The 17,591-nt window shown below is 44.6% G+C and overlaps 1 protein-coding gene across 6 annotated transcripts in view; it reads right to left on the bottom strand.

Annotated features, from left to right (window-relative positions):
- Positions 1-7,783: 7,783 nt before the first annotated feature.
- ASB9 (ankyrin repeat and SOCS box containing 9) overlaps positions 7,784-17,591 on the bottom strand; it is a 30,066-nt gene continuing 20,258 nt past the window's right edge. For 4 of the 6 annotated variants that reach the window (XM_066250014.1, XM_066250009.1, XM_066250011.1 and 1 more), the window contains exons 5-8: positions 15,010-15,160; positions 13,728-13,862; positions 11,382-11,573; positions 7,784-7,973 (exon numbers count right to left, since the gene is read on the bottom strand). In XM_066250014.1, coding sequence (XP_066106111.1) covers positions 7,849-7,973; positions 11,382-11,573; positions 13,728-13,862; positions 15,010-15,160 — 603 coding nt within the window. In that variant the 3' untranslated portion in view covers positions 7,784-7,848. Of the gene's footprint in view, positions 7,974-11,315; positions 11,574-13,727; positions 13,863-15,009; positions 15,161-17,591 lie in introns of all 6 variants that reach the window. The other 2 variants (XM_066250010.1, XM_066250015.1) reach the window with 2 other exon arrangements.

Genomic DNA, 17,591 nt, shown 5'->3' with positions numbered 1-17,591 from the left:
ACATGGGAACAATCAAAGTATCCCTCGATAGAGGACTGGATAAAGAAGATGTGGTACATATATACAATGGAATTCTACTCAGTCATAAGAAATGATGAAATATTGCCTTTCACAACATGGATGGACCTTGAAAACATTATGCTAAGCGAAATAAGTTAATTAGAAAAAAGCTAAGAACTGTATGATTTCACACATAGTTGGGATATGAAACTGAGACTCATGGATACAGATAAAAGTGAAGTGATTACTAGGGGCAGGGGCAGTAAAGAGGGATAGATAAACAGTGATGAAAAATGATTTGACTTTGGGTGATGGGCACACAACACAATCAACAGTTCAAATACTGTAGAAATGTTTACCTAAAATCTATGTATTCTTTTTCAAAAATGTTTATTGTATTAATTTGAGAGAGAGAGAGAGGAAGGGAGAGAAACAGGGACATCAACCTACTCTTGAATGTGCCCTGACCAGGGATCAAACCAGCAACCTCTGTGCTATGGGATGATGCTCTAATCAACTGAGTTTTCCAGCCAGGACCCTATGTATTCTTTTTGATCAATGTCATCCAATTAAATTTAATTTATAAATAAAAATGAAAGGAAAAAAATCATTGTACATCATCAGAGTATACAATCCACCCCCTCCATATTATGGTAATCAACAAATGTCTGGTTCCTAGACCTGGCTCTTTGTCTTCCTCATAGTGTTTTATATTTGTCATTGGTCTTGGAAATTTTTCTGATCATGGAGAAGATAATTCACCCTACACATTTTCTGTTCCTTGCAGCCTTCACTTCCAATCATCTTTTTCTTAGTCCACCCACATTCCTTCAGAACCTGTCATTTCTTTTTTCTTTTTTTTTTTTTTTAGAGGGGAGGGAGAAACGGGAAACATTGACTTGTAGTAGTTGCTTCCCATATGTGCTTTGACCAGGCAAGCCCAGGATTTTGAACCCGTGACCTCAGTGTTCCAAGTTGACGCTTTATCCACTGCACCACCACAGGCCTGGCTAGAACTTGTCATGTTCAATAGAGAAACTACCTCCAAAATCTTGATTTCAAGTCTCTCACTAATAATCAACACCTCTGGCTCTAACCCCTTACTCTAGATACCAATAGTTATTCACTGAAGTCACAGGGACTTCGAATCGGCTGGCCCCACCGCTTTTTCACTGTGCACCAAGCCTAGCCTCCCACAGGTTTCTACCCTTCCTTGCCCAGTTTAAATGGCAAGCATACCCTTGTACACTCCCCTTAACTCCTTTGTCCCCCTCTCCTAGCTCTGTAGCCATGGCACAGCTGCCCCTGGGCACTGAGTGTGACGGGAAGAAAAGTGCAGTCATGACCATGGCTCTCAAGTGGGTACCCCACGTACCCACTAATCCCACCACGATTCTCTCATGGGGTTAATATTCTGTTCTCAGAGACACTGCTTACATCTTTCCCATCTTCTCACCTCTCCAGTGACCTCCTCCTGCTCACTCTTTCTGGTTCATTGGGAAAACAGAAAATAACCAAACCTGGATTTCCGTGGGCTCATGGACATTTCTGATCCAGAGTTAAAGGGTGGGTGGGGTTCCCTGGAAGCAGGCACCTTCTGGGTTAACTGCTCGTTTCCTTGCTTTCTGTTTCTGAACCTCACTCAGGGCATCATGCTGAGTTTCCCAGAGCCAGAAAGGAAAAGAAACTTGGAGACATGGGGTAGAATTTGCAAACGTGGGAAGGGATGAATTCCCCAAGATTGGTTTTTTTTTGGGGGGGGTGCCACAAGCAGGTGGTCATGTTCTCTTCCCACACATCAGCTTGGGGAAGTGGCACACCATTAAGAAATGGGGTCTCTCTTGGGAGGCTCAGTCCCAGGCACTAGAGCTCCCGGCCCCAACCTAAGCTTCAGGTTATATGGCTGCCTCAGAGCCTCCTGTCTCCAAGGTACCACATGGGCCTGAACAACAAGCATCATTAGTGCCCAGCTCGACCTATAACCAGGAGGTCTTCCTTGCATGTACTGGGCAACATAAGACCCTTGAGATCGCTGGGTACCCCTTCAAAGGGGTCCGTTCATATTGTGACTGAGGCTGAATTTCCAGCCAAGCTGATGATGATTTGGGACCAATTAAATTCACTCTAGAGAATTAAAAGAAATGGGACACTCCTTATGTCCTATGTTGAAGAGTAAAATCCATACTTGTTACATCTGATTTTGTACAATTTTCACTGGTAGCTTTCTGAAATGCATTCTTAAGTAAAATGCACAAGATGTGAATTGAACAGAAAGGGTGATACCATTCCCAGTTTTCACGGTCATGGCCCAACACTTAAGATGTAAATACTTAGGCTTCCAACAGAGGTATCTTCTAAGCCAGCAGAGGTTAAATACCTAAAACATTACATTAAAACTCCCACTCAGGCCTATAGAACCTCCTGATTTCATTGTATTAAAAAAAAAAGCAAGCTTTTCAAAAGGGCATAGGATGTTGAAAAATCTGCTATCACCAGGAGTGAGCAAAGAGGCCTTGGGTGGAGAGGAAAGTGAACATAAATCAATTTTACTTGCCTCGGCCTTACGATGGATTTTACAAAGTAAAGGGTAGAAAATCAATCTTGTCAAATCAGTGAGAACTGACACACCTGAAGGAGTCTAAAGGTCTTGAAGGATGTGTTAGGCCGTAGGACATTCTCCTCCATCACATCATGGAGGACAGAGCATGAAGGTTAGACTCTTTTATTTTGTGTTGAGGGAACCATACTAAGGGTTTTTGCCATGTTTCTCATCAAGATGAGCCCACGGTGAAGCCAAACCTGAGTCTGATGTGCCCAGTCCCGGCCCAAACGCTCTGGAAGGGAAGGCTGGCCCACGACACAGAAAGTCCTAGCAGTGCTTGTTCTTGACTCACCAGAAGCAGCCTCCAGGTTACATCCAGCAGAAGATCCCCTTGTCCTGCCTATGAATGTTGGTACCTCTGGCATTTGGAGGCTGCTGGGCCATCTCACAAGACAGACCTCCTGTGGCCGTAGAATAAGTCAAATCAACACAAAACTGATGGTTATTAGCCATTAGCGGATATGGTAGGCAGAATTCTAAGATGGCCCCCAAGATGCTCGGCCCCTGCTATACTCCTTCTGCCAGTCAGTCAATTAAATACTAATCTAGGAGCTCATTTGAAGGTTCTTGCAGATGTAATTAAGGTCTGAAATCAGACTATCCCAGTAGGTCTGATCTAATCAGAGGCAGTGTCCTCCAGCTGGCCACAGCATAGGCACTTAGGGAGACGCACTTCACCTGGCCTGGAAGAAAGTCAGCATCCATGCTATGAACTTCCTGTGGAGAGGACCACATGGCAAGGAACATGCAGGTGGTGTCTAAATGCTGAGGGCAGTCCTCAGCTGACAGCTAGCAGGATCACAGGGACCCAAGTCCTGCGACCACCAGGAACTGAATTCTGCCAACAACCAGTGATCTCAAAGGAAGACCTCTGTACTTCAGATGAGCCTTAGCCGACACCCTGATTTTAACCCTGGGCTGATAAGGCAGTCAGGCCGTGCCTGTACTTCTGACCTGCAGAAACTATGAGATACCTTTGCTTTGCTCTAAGCCACCAAGCTTGTGCTTTGTCATGCAGCAACAGAACACTAATACAAGGGGAAAGGAAAGAAATCCCCAACATCCACAGCTAGCAAACCAGCAGTCAGACAATTCTGTTCCAAGCCCAACAGCTTCCCCTCCATTTTGCCACATTACAAAAATGTGATAACTGACGATGTCCATACAAAATACTCTCAGTTCAGGAATAAAAGAAAGAAGAAAAGAACAATCTGATTTGTCATGCTGGGTTTATCTCCTGGGAAGGTGCTGTTCTGTACTCACCAGCATCACTGGCAGGAAAAGGCTGAACCGCCTGCCCCATAAGGCAGCGAGTTCGGGGCCTCCCAGGACGGGAGGTCGGGGCAAGAGCCAAGTTATGTCTAATCTAAAGCTGGCCTGGCCACGTAACATCATGCTGAGACCTTTGACCTACAGACTGGACTCCGCCTTCACTTCCAAGACCTACTGGGGAAATTCGGCAGGGGCTTTTAGGACCCAGTGACCAGAGCTCTGAGGTTTATTGAAGAAAATAGAAGGCACAGAGTATAAGTAAGGGTTAAGAGCTCAGGCTCCTGCATTCAACTCTGGCTTCACCACCTATTGTGTGACTTCTGCAAAATTTTTAACCCTTATTCAGCTCATCTGTAAAATGGGGATGACAGAGTTGTGAAGGTTTGAGTTGAGGCTTAGAAATCACTGATGCATGGGGCCTGATGTTAGCAATCCTAAAATGGGAGTTTAGTTGCTTTGGATGAGCCTTAGAAGGCCTTTAGAAGGCTGAATGGACCTTATACTCGATCCTTAATGCTATGCTGTCATCATATAACAAATACTCAGACCTGTGCCCCAGGACAGACAGCTGAGCACATTTTGGTCCCTTATTTCTAAGGCCCAGGTATCTGCCTAATGACTAACCACTCCTACCTGGTCCATGGACCATCAGCCCATGTCAGTCAGCATCAGTAGAAACAGAATAAATCAATTGTCCTTCCCTGGCCTCTTCTTGCTTTCTTCCTTAATTATAACATGAATTGTGGTAACAATCTCTACCAACTTCAGCATTTTGACTGGTTAAAACCAAGGGAATGAGTAAGCTGATGATTTGAGATTGGGCTACAATAAATATGGGTTAAGTTTGCACTCTAAAAACAGGCAAAATAATTATCATTTTTTAAAGATGTTTCCAGAGACTAAACATTTACATCCCTCATTCTTGAACCTAAGGGGTCTATTAAAGTCACTGAACCAGCTTCAATGATAGAATTGATGAAATTGTGCCAGATTGTGATAAAACATTCAAAGATATATGCCACTGATAAATATGGCCACATCTAGACTCATAAACATAGACTTCCTATTTTAATAGAACCTCCTTTCTGAGCATTTAACAGTGAGATAATTTGAAATTTTCCTAAATTTCAAGAGGGAAGGTGATGGTAATACTTTTCCCATCTGCAGATATGACCATCTATTATATGGATTTGCAAATTGGCTGTCTGGAAGATAACAAAAATGCTATTTTAGTAATTCTATACAGTCCTAGGTTAAACTTAGAGCATTTGCCCAAGGGATGTTTAACATAAACAAGAGACTGTCCTATACATTTTAGTTGAGAAAACAGGCTATTTTTTAAAACTAGTATCTTGAAAAAGAAAACTAGCCTACTGCCCCTTTATCCTTAGCAAATAACTCCCCCGACTAGAGTCTAAGACCCAGAAACCAGTGTCTTTGCCTATGTCGTTCACTGTGGCCACCCTGGTGCCTAGAATAATGCGTATCACAGGTGCAGGCCTTCACTCTGTATTTTCTGAGTAAATGTCTAAATGAAATTAAATGAATTAGCAAGTGGCAGGATGCTGTCTAGATTCTGAGCAGTTGTAAATATGATCAGATCAAGAAGAAAAAAAGCAGGGAGGTGAGGTTCTGGTAAGGTCACGCTTGAATTTTGGGGTACACTGGAAAAGAAGGAAACCCAGTTTCAATGGAAGTAATCACTACAAAGTTTTCATTCCTGGGTGGAAATTTCCAGAGCCTAAGTTGTAAACCATCTTACAATGGGTTCTTTACAAGGAGCAAGCCTTTTGCTTCAGTGTCCATGAGGCAGCAGCGCCATCTGCTGGCTAACTAGTTGGGCATTTTAGAATAACAGTTTTTTGTTTTGGGGGTTTTTTTTCCTGTAGCAAATTGAATTTAGAATGATAGAAAATTGTATCGAAACTATCCTTAAAGATCATCTTTAGGCCATTTGTCATCTTACAGGTTAATATTTGCCTGAAGTAGGTACAATATTATCTTTCTATTGATGGAATGGTCCTCCAAATTTATCTCAGAGAAGACTGAAACTCCAGCCATCATTACTAAATTAAATCACGAGTCTCATGTAAATCAGGAACTGAAAGGCACTTAAAATCCATCTGTCCAGTATCTGAAGAGTACTGGCCAAGAGAAATTTTTCTCAGAGAAACTTCTGCAACAACGGAGCAGAACAACTTTCTGCAGTGATTCATATCTGTGTTGTCCAATACAATAGACACTGGCTATGTGTGGTTATTAAACATAGCAAATATGACTAGTGATACTGAGGAACTGGATTTTTAATTTTGTCTAATCTTAATTAATTTACGTTTTTAAAACATAGCCATTTATGGCTATTGTAGGGTATCTCGATCTTGGCACTATGTGCATTTTGGACTGGGTAACACTTTGCTGGGGTCTGGTCTGTGCGCTAGCATCCCTGGCCTCCACCCACTCGATGCCAGTAGCACACACACCTCCCATCCTCCTCAGTTGTGACAACTAAAAGTCTCCAGACATTGCCTAGGAGAACCACTGGGCTAGTGGCTACTGTATTAGACAGCATGATTCTAGAATATGCCTAATAAATATATAACATTTGGGTTGCAAAAAAGAACCGGCCCAGGCCCTGACCGGTTGGCTCAGTGGTAGAGCGTCGGCTTGGCGTGCGGAAGTCCTGGGATCGATTCCCGGCCAAGGCACACAGGAGAAGCGCCCATTTGCTTCTCCACCCCTCCCCCTCTCCTTCCTCTCTGTCTCTCTCTTCCCCTCCCGCAGCCAAGGCTCCATTGGGGTAAAGATGGCCCGGGCGCTGGGGATGCCTCCATGGCCTCTGCCTCAGGCGCTACAATGGCTCTGGTTGCAACAGAGCTACGCCCCGGATGGGCAGAGCATCGCCGCCTGGTGGGCGTGCCGGGTGGATCCCGGTCGGGCATATGCGGGAGTCTGTCTGACTGCCTCCCCGTTTCCAGCTTCAGAAAAATACAAAAAAAAAAAAAAAAAGGAACAGGCCCATATACTATATGGCAACAGTGCTTTTGTCATAAGAACAGAGAAGGTTAAAAAAAAGTCAGATGTGGCAAAGAAATGTCTTTATCCGCCTTCCCATGTACAGAAGATGGAGCCAGAATACTGATATCTGAAAATTCTGCCTCGCTCCAAAGTCCCCAGTTTAGCATCAGAAAACCTGGGCCCTGGCCGGTTGGCTCAGCGGTAGAGTGTCGGCCTGGCGTGCAGGAGTCCCGGGTTCAATTCCTGGCCAGGGCACACAGGAGAAGCGCCCATCTGCTTCTCCACCCCTCCCCCTCTCCTTCCTCTCTGTCTCTCTCTTCCCCTCCCGCAGCCGAGGCTCCATTGGAGCAAAGATGGCCCGGGCGCTGGGGATGGCTCTGTGGCCTCTGCCTCTGGCGCTAGAATGGCTCTGAATGCAACAGAGCGACGCCCCAGATGGGCAGAGCATCGCCCCCTGGTGGGCATGCCGGGTGGATCCCAGTCGGGCGCATACGGGAGTCTGTCTGACTGCCTACCCGTTTCCAGCTTCGGAAAAATGAAAAAACAAAACAAAACAAAAAAAACAAAAACCTGTACTCAAATCTGGGTCTCCTGTCCTTGATATGGGTAACTGGACAGACTGACCTCCTTGGTCTCTGTGTCTCACCTGGAGAAGAACAGGGGTAGCACCCGGGAAAGGATTGCTGTGAGGGCTCAATTAGATAATGCACAAAGTGTTCCGAGCTCACTGCTTGGCACGGCGTCCATAATCCAAACAATCGTTACTGTTTTAGCCCTCCTCTCTTCCGGGCAGTAGGGGAAGAATGCCTGCATGCCTTCCAACCAATAATACAAAAGTACACAGTGTGATTCTGTTGCAAACAAAAATCCAATTGAAGAAACTAGTCATGCTCTACAAGCTCAACTTTATTTCTAAATTCTTGTGGCCACAGCATAAGATAATGTTTGCCTTGACACATTTAATTGTGTAGGAGATACCGCTTCAGCTCCTCGGGGAGGAGGAGTTTGGTGATCTTATGATGCTGCTTGATCCCAAAGCACTTCCGGATTCTAAGGCGGCATAACTGCATCAAAGAAGCAGGCCCTGGAGAAAGATCGTAAGACAAGCCACACATTGGTTTCAGTGATCCAAGACGACTTTTCCTCTCCTTCTTTTAAAGCATACAGAATATTGGGTGGGGCAAAAGCAGGTTTACAGTTGAGAGTATGCAAAATTTTATTCTTATATTAATATTTATTGTATTGTTTTCCATATGAACCACAAACCTACTTTTGCCCCACCCTGTAGAACATTGTTATAAAGAAATAAAAGATCATTTTCTGTTTCTTATAGGATACAAGTTTAGGATATGTTCTCCCTTTTCTGACCTAACTGAAATGAGTTGGTTAGGTTTTAATTAGGAAGCTTAGTCTCACTAATGGAGGGAGGGTTAACAAAGCTAATTTTGGAATTACTAAGCTACACAAACTGCCCAATAATGAAAATAAAATTTGCATTTAATGGCTTTCTTGTCTCTTACCTTGAAAAAATAAGGTCATATTTCTAGACTAAAACATTTTTATAATTGGAGCAATTTTAAGATACTCTAATTCATATAATGAGCTATCAGCAAATCAGAAGTGTATGTTATCCTAAGTCGTATTTGTCTGTATATTCTGCATTCAGACTAGCCCAGTGCTTCAATTCCTAGCTGGAAAGTGAGCTAGCACAAACCTTGCCTAGGGAACCAGGCAAGAGTGTACAAGTGAGGACAGTGGTCCCCGACAGGGGGCGAGGGGAGGAGGCAGGAGAGCTGTTTGGCTCTCCAGGTCCGCTTGGTAATGTCTGGAGACACTCGTGGCTGTCACGACTTGGTGAAAGGTGCTCCTGGCATTCCTGGCATCTAGTTGGTAGAGTTGAGGTGCTGCTAAGCATCCCACAACGCACAGGACAGATGCCAACGGCCCAAAATATAAATAATGCCGAGGCTGAAAAACCCTGTAACCGGGGCAAAAGGGTGGCGAAGGACTTCCCACCCCATCCCTGCACCACATTTTAATGAGGATTCTCTTTTGATTATTAAAAGCACTTTAAAAAGAAGAGGGGTGGCCTCTCACGAGCCCTGCAGAGCAGTGGCCCTCAGTCCAGACTGTACTTGAGAACCACCCATCCGGGGAGAGCGCCTTTGAAACTGCATGTCGGGCCGCACCCCAGGGACGCTGCTTCAGTTCTAGTTGGGTGGGGGCCATGCATCTGGATTTGTTAAAAGCATGTGCCCCGGGTGACTTGACTGCTTCCAGGGTTGATAAAAGAACCCAAAGGCTACGGTGGCTTCTGATGTCCTGTAGTGTCACCATAAGCTACAGGATAAAGTGGGCTGCATATTTCTCCAGTGATGGAAAACAAGGAGAGGTGGAAATAAGACACACATCCAATCAGAAGAATGGTTCAGTCAGACCCTCCTAGCCCATTCAGGAACCCGTTGGGATTTCGGGCACCTCCCAGATTATGTTCAGTGTACCCCAGGCTTATATTCACACACTGCAAAAAGTGCACCATGGGGAAACAACTTAGTCTGGTCTCACCAGGGAACGTTGAAGGATGTGTGTAATCGTGGGTGCTAGATACACTGTCCGAGACAACTGGAGGAGTTACCGATAAAGAACTACGGAGAACAAGCCGTCAGGGCAAGCCTGATGGAAACTTAGGAAAAACAGAGTATCAAAGCAAGCTCAGTGTAACTACTGGTGCTGACGGGTGCTGTTTCCCACAAGCTGGATAATACACAACCACTGTAGCTTTAATTCCATATAAATAGAGCTGAAAGCCACTCCAGCTCGGTAGCCATTTGCCATACTCAATAATAATAGCTCATTCCAGCAACACTCATGATGCTTTAAGACCAAAGCGCATTCGGAGGTGGCTCCCGTCATGCTGGGTTGAGAGAGTGATTTTACTTTCCATTGTTTGCTGTGAGTCTACCCTGCTTTAGATACTTGACGAGGTGGGTGGGATGATAACACTGTTGAGCTCCTCTCCGGGGCCACCGACCGACAGAAATCTCTGCGTTAGATTCGCAGGGCTGGCTTTCTGCTCTTGCCTGTCCCCATTCCCCATGGGCGTTCAGCCCGCAGAGCAGTGACTTCACTGGTACCCCGAAGATAACTCACGGACGCAAAAGAAATGGTGGTTCTCTCTAATGGCGACAGACACATCACGGACCAGTGGGATCACTGGTCACACTGACAGCAAAGTGTGAGTTAACGGCAATAAAAGCAATATAGGTGTCCAGGAATGGCTTTGGGAAATCAAGCAGAAGAGAAAAGTCAGTGCAGGCAGTTTGCAAATCCAATGCTTTCTCAATTAAAGAAAGGGGGGAGGCGTTTCCAACTACAGCGCTATAAAGCTCAATATAATCCAAGTCGAGTTTTCATTCAGTTTTTTCTTCCAATTTTAAAAGAAATTAAAACATTTCTGTGGGCCCCTAGAAACATCGTGGGCTTCAAGTATTGTGCCGTCTGTGCCTGCTGGAGAAACTGGCCCTGTATATCCACAGACAGAATTTTTTGAAAACTAGAAATGTTCAGAACGCAGGTAGAGGCACCGGGTGATTATCCCAATGCTTAATGGAAAGGGTTTCTACTGGAGTGTGCCTGTGCCCCAAGGCAGGGCTTTGCCCACAAGTACCCTGAAGCAGTGGGAGTAACAGGAGGAAGGAATCCACGGCCGGTTTCCAGTTCTGCCCAGAGCCAGCCCTAACTCACAGCCCCTAAAGCTTAACATCCACATTATGGTAAAAAAAAAAAAAAAAAAAAAAAGGCCAATGGGTTGTAAGGCAGCTAGCTGCCCCTCCTCGTCTATGGACAATTAAGAGTGCAACCAGAGGGGTCTTTGCTCTCCACCCCAACCCACCCAGGGAATTGCCCCTAACCCCTCGCATACTGCTTAACCACAGGTTCAGTTGTTTGGGTCACGAGTGTCAGTTCTTATTTATGGAGGAATGTGGGCTTGGTGTTGATTAACTTATAGTAGTGAATGTGTGCACACTGCTGTGAATCATTAAAGTAATAACTTAGAATGCCCAATTATTTGCAGTCTTACCTCCAGAAAGCAAATGCCCATCTGTGAACTACAGTAGTTTGGCCCATCTGTAGCATTTTACAACCCCAAAGAGGCTTCTCCTCATTGTAGGCATGTTTTACTATTGATAAAGTTAATATTAAAATTTTTAAATGATATCTTCATTCTTTGAAAACTGGCCTAGCCCACATATGAATATTAGATCATCCAAAACAGCCTGTCTCCTACTTGCCAAATAGCAGACGGCTATTGCTATGCCACCAGTGCCATGCCCGCTGGAATACTACATTAGCTCAGGTTTCCACTTTTGGTAGTGGCAGAGAATGATCTTTATTGTAGGGTTAGAAGTCAGAACTCGGTTAGTACCTGCCTCCTGCTAGAGCCCGCAGGAGTCTACGGATTAGGGCTTAGGTTCAGACAAAGGAGAAGCACCTTCTCTCTGCAAAAAGACCTGGATCAGAGGGTTCTCTGGAGGCACCAGCTCCAAGGGACGTTTGCCTTCAGCATTCCTGGCCTGGGTGTCTGCTCCAAAGTCAATGAGCAGGCGAACCAGCTCCCCATTGGACACCCTGGCCACTGCATGAAGAGGGGAGTCCAGACCTCGGCCTCGGTTCACATCTGCCCCTAAGAGTCAGGACAACAAGAGAGCATCAGCCAAGGAGCAGAGTCCAAGAATCCCCTTCTCAAAGTACTGCACTTCAAATTTCCCTAACAAAGGGCATCCATACTGGGCAAAGCAATTTTCTTGAGGAAATGAAGATGACTTGATTCCATTTAATAACATGAGGAACATGCCATTCGACCATGTCACTGAATGTACAGCATGAGCTATATAGTATATGAGGTTTAAAACCTCACCTGTGAGCACTATCTACAGGTATGGATACATACAAGGAAAAACCCTGGTGGCCTGAAAGTGGCACATTATTAATAGAGCCCTAATAATAGTACAGACCAAAAGTGAGGTCACATGGTGAAATCCCAAATATAGCAAGAAGCCACAGTCACATTAAGGAAGGAAAAGCCAGGCCCCCTACCCCTCCTTACTGAGGAGGAAGAAACAAGAAGAATGCAGAGGAGAGAGGGGCCTGCAATGTCTAGGGTCTCACGCCCCAGCCCGTGACCTCACTCAGTGTTCAGGACTGAGGAACAAGGGCAGATAGAAAAGTTTAAAAAATAACAAACCACTGCTGTGGACCTAGTTTATTATCAGTTCCTTGAAATGAACTCGCAGCTCCAGAGAGAAGAATAAGTAATAAGTCAAGGACAGACTCTCCAGCCTCCTCTTACCCCCTCCCTCCCCTCCCAGAGACACAAAAGTCCAAAAGTCACGTAGGCCTGCAAACAAAGAAATCATAGAAATCGGGCATTTGTCATGTGAAAGCTAAAGCTGTAAGAGTATATAAGATGTAAGAAATCTAACTTTGGGGAGCATGTGTCTTTGGAGCTACTAACCCCGCATGTTCCGCTGGCTTTTAATAAATTTTCTCTTCCTCTAATAAAGTTATCTGAGTGTCTATCCTCCATCGGGTCACTTCCTGCTACAACATACTGAGCAATTGCCATGGGATTTAAAGCCTGGGACTTGGGACTGTGTGATTGGGACTGTGAAGAGCAGCCAACTTATAAGGATACCTCCTATAGACTGGGCTGGCCACTCCCAAGATCACAGGGATGGTAGCAGCCTTCCTCTTCAGAAGTCAGGTAGATTTCTAGAATCACCCTATTCAACTCTATCCCTATACACTCAACAAATTCCCTACCCCAGCCTGGATGCTGGCTCACACTGAGACATGTGGGGATATGTGGCTTTGCTTCAGCTGCTGTCCCTCTTGCAAAATGGAAATCTGTGTCTACTCAACAAATGCTACCTGCATTGTTCTTATATTGTTCTTGGCTTTGTGAGGGATGCCAAATTTGGCCCTGTCGTTACTAGGAGCTTAAAATCCACCTAGGGCAATATGAGAGAGAAGGAAAAGGAGAGGGAGAGAGACAAGGAGAGAGGGAGGGATGGAGGGAGGAAGTGGGAGAAGAATGGTGGAGAAGAGTGGGAGAGAGAGAGAAAGAGAGAGAGATTGGAGAGAGAGGGAGGGAGGGAGGGAGGGAGGGAGAGGGAGAGAGAGAGAGAGAGAGAGAGAGAGAGAGAGAGAGAGAGAGAGAGAAGAATATGAATGAATGAGTACGAATCCCTAATCCATGGCAATGGTTACCAGATGAGTAGAAGGCAAATAAGAACTATAAAAACTTTCAGGGGATAAAAGATTATTGAAGTATTAAAGAATAAACAAGACTCAAATAATTAAAGAGAGGAGGAAATGGTGTTCCAAGTGTTGAAGAAATAATTAGACGATAGCAGGGAGGTGTAAAAGAATGATGCTACATAGGCATTTTCAAAAATATAATATGTACAACAGGCTAAAAATGAGGCAAGTTCAATTTTCAAATTAAAGAGAAGTGGTGAAGAAGGCCCCAAATAAGAAGACTCACTCCTAATCCAGCAGCTTTGGGGAGTTATACAGGGCCTAATAATATGATTGGCTGGAGAAGGGAGGCAGAGGAAAGGGAGGAGAAAGGATTCATCACTGAGGGCCACCCTGGGAGGAGATATTACCAAATCAGCAGCAGCAGCTGAAATTCAAGCAGTTTCATATAATTCCCATGGGAACACAGTCACTACGAACCCTGACCTCTTCTAACTCCACTGCCCACACTCTTTCCTCTGCTACAATAGAAACTGACTTTTCATTTGCTTTCCTTGTGTTTCGTTTTTTGTTTTACCTGACTCAAGAAGCTTCTTGGCACAGGCTATCTGCTGGTTCTCACAAGCCAAATAGAGTGGAGTGCCCAAGTGGCTAATGTGATAGTCAACATCACCCCCATGAGCTGCAAGGGTCTCAACGCACTCCATGTGGCCTGCAGTGCAAAGCAGAAGAAAATAGTCACGATGAGTTCTCTTAGTTAGGGAAACACTACTTCCTCCATCTTCCGTGTTTCCTTATTACATTTATTGGGGTGACAATGGTTAACAAGATTATACAGTTTTCAAGTGTACAATTCTATGATATATCATCTGTATACAGTATTGCATTATGTGCCTATCACTCAAAGTCAAATCTTCAGTCACTATCTCTTTGACCCCCTTTACTACCCACAGACCCCCTTTCCCTCTGGTAACCATATTTTTAAATCTGCCATTAACTTATCCAGGGGACCAAAAGCTATTTCTTTTGCTTAGAATAGGTAACAATTTTTTAATTTAATCAATTGTGTTTACATACATTCTAGGGTCACCCCAAATGCATTTCCCCCTCCCTCGTGTTCCCCTCAGCATCTCCCTTGCCCCCCTCCCTACAGTGCCCTCCCCCCTTCCCTTCACGTTTATTCCATCCTATCATCCCCTTTCCCTCTGTCCCCTTTTCCTCTGGTCCCTTTGATCCCTCCTCTGTCTCAAATCCATTCCTCAGTTCTCATTGTTCCTTGGATTCCTCAGAATAGGTAACAATTTTAAACACTGGCATCAGTTAATGGGTTGATCATAGATGTGATCTGTGGCTCTGGGTGAAACGCCACTTGAATTTACTAGCCATGTTCAGCAACCAGCAACCATCCACTTTTTCAATTATTTGGCCTTTGTAATCAGTCCAAGTACAGAAATGGAGGTGAGAGATGGGGAGAGATATGGAGGAACAGGGACTGAAGGCGGGCCTAAAGAAGAAAGGGCTCCATGAATGCCATTGCACTGGAAAGCTAGCTTACGACCTCACCAAGGACAGGTCCTGGGAGCAGCATTTGTGCTGCTCTGAAAAGGTAGTTCATCAGAATCACCTGGAGGAATTGTTACAACCAAGATGGCTGGACCCCACCCGCAGTGTTGCTAGTTCATGGTCTGGAGTGAGGCCCAAGAACCCGCGCTTGCATGCTAGATTCCACTGATGCTTCTGGTCCCGGGACCGTACCTCGAGAACTACTGCTTGAGAATGGACCTCCTCTTTCTTCCTTCTTTCAACAGTGAGATCCTTTGAAAAAGTGGTTGAAAAACATAAATTCTCAACAACTTTACCTCGCTTAGCAGCTTCATGGATGGGAGAGGCCAGATCACTCACAGGGTGCGGGCTGGCTCCGTGCTGCAGAAGCAAATCCACACAGTCCTTGCTGCCACTGACACAAGCATTAAACAAGGGAGTGTGCCAGTCTGTGGTGACACCATTCACCTAGAATACAAAGCCCCACAATGAAGGCAGGCAGTGTGGTGTCCTACGTTCTAACCTAGACTCCACCACTTCCAAGCTGGTAGCTATTTAACCTCTCTGAGCCATAAAACCCAAGCTACCACATGGGGACAAAAATTTGAAATTCTACGAGATTGTTGTAAAAAAAAAAATGAAATGAAGCAAGGAATAGACAGAACCAAGAATGTTATCAAATGTTCTGTCTTCTTCGTGACCTCCCCCGGAGTGTGAACTTAGAAACCAGTTAGGATGATTTCAATACCTTATAAATTGATCTCTTTCTCTCAAACATTCCATGCTAGAACCATGTCACACCAATCCAGTTTCTCCACAGCAGCCAGAGTAAGCTTCTAAACTGGTTAATGTACTGTATCATTTTTCAAAAATAATTTTAAAATTCTCTTTTTAAAAGATTTTATTTATCCATTTTAGAGAAGACAGGAGAAGGGAGGAGAAAGGAGAGAGAGACAGACAGACAGAGAGAGGGGGGTGGAGCAGAAAGCATCAACTGTTATATTAAAAAATAGAAAAGAAAGACTCTTAGCATGAATAACTTTTGGCAGAACTTTCTTTCTCTACAACAAAGAGATTTTTAGCAGAACTTACTTTTTCTAAAAAGACTCCCTACCCCTGGCCTTGAGGCTGGGTTCCCAGACTGTAGCCTTGGAGAGTTCCGCAAAGTTGCAGATGTTCCCGTAATGTTGCTCCCTGAGTTAATCTTATAGATAAACATTGTAAGAGAGCTTGTTTCACTGCTATGTTTCCTCTCCTCCCCATTCCTCAGTCAGTATGTAATTTCTTTTTTTTTTTTTTTTTTTTTTTTTTTTTTTTTTTTTTTACAGAGAGAGAGTGAATCAGAGAGAGGGATAGACAGGAACAAACAGACAGAAATGGAGAGAGATGAGAAGCATCAATTATTAGTTTTTCATTGCGTGTTGCGACACCTTAGTTGTTCACTGATTGCTTTCTCATATGTCCTTGACCACGGGCCTTCAGCAGACCAAGTAACCGCTTGCTGAAGTCAGCGATCTTGGGTCCAAACTGGTGGGCTTTTTTTTTTTTTTGCTCAAACCAGATGAGTCCGCGCTCAAGCTGGCGACCTCAAGGTCTCGAACCTGGGTCCTCTGCATCCCAGTCCAATGCTCTATCCACTGCGCCACTGCCTGGTCAGGCTGTAATTTTGTTTTTAAAAGCTAGTTCCAGACTGTAGTCAGGACCACATTGATTTGAACGACTTAGGTCTCTGTGTGGTCACCAGCTTTAGATTAAAGACTCCTTAATTTGGCTATTTAATTATGTGTGTGGCAAGATGTCTGTTTCTCACTGTTCTGATACAACAATATGTGCCTTGACTGGGCAATCCCAGGGTTTCAAACCGGTGACCTCAGCATTCTAGGTTGACGCTTTATCCACTGCACCACCACAGGTCAGGCTCATTTTTCAAAATTTTAAAACATGATTTTCATACAAATATTGAGTGAAGATTTTTTTTTCAGTTCATTCATTAATGAGGAAACCAGTACGATGGTAAGGCTGGCTCAAAGGAGAATTTGTATAGTCAGTCAATGGAATGCTGAAATAAATTTGCTAGACACAAAACTAATAACTACCCTATTGGACCATAAAACTATAATATTTGGGCACTGGCCAGGTAGCTGAGTTGCTTAGATGGTCATACTGATAATATCAAGGTTGTGGGTTCGATTCCATGTCAGGGCACATGCAAGAATAAGTAGAACAACAAATCTCTCTCTCTTTCTCTCTCAAATGAATAAAAACCAGTGTATTGTAATGCCTTCTGTGGCTGAGGTGCTATGCATTCAAGAAACCTATATCTTGGCCACATAACCATATTACATTTCCCAGCCTCCCTGGCAGGTAGATGTGGCCTGAATTCTGGTTGATGCAATACAGGCTAAAGTGATCTATGCCACTATCTAGACTGGTCCTTAAGAGTTTTCTTGGCCATGGCTGTTTGACTCAGTGGTAGAGCATCAGCCTGGTGTGTAGCTGTCCCAGGTTCAATACCCAGTCAGGGCACATAGGAGAAGCAACCATTTGCTTCTCCCCCCCACTTCCCCCTCTCCCTTTCTTTCTCTCTCTTTCGCTTCAGCAATCATGGCTCGATTGGTTCAAGCTCATGGGTCTTAGGCGCTGAGCATGGTTCCATGAAGCCTCTACTTCAGGCACTAAAAATAGCTCAATTGTGAGTATGGCCCCAGATGAGCAGAGCATCAGCCCCAGATGGGGGTTGCAGGGTGGATCCCGGTGAGGGCACATGTGGGACTCTGTCCCTCTATCTCCCTTCCTCTCACTTGGAAAAGGAGGAAAACACAGTTTTCTATTCACAATCCTACACATCTTTTCCCTCTCCAACCATCTGGAATGGAGACTACCCTGAGAGCATACATGG

This window comes from Saccopteryx bilineata, chromosome X (assembly GCF_036850765.1).
Source record: "Saccopteryx bilineata isolate mSacBil1 chromosome X, mSacBil1_pri_phased_curated, whole genome shotgun sequence".
NCBI classification, from domain to species: domain Eukaryota; kingdom Metazoa; phylum Chordata; class Mammalia; order Chiroptera; family Emballonuridae; genus Saccopteryx; species Saccopteryx bilineata.
This window is presented reverse-complemented; position numbering and strand designations above follow the sequence as displayed.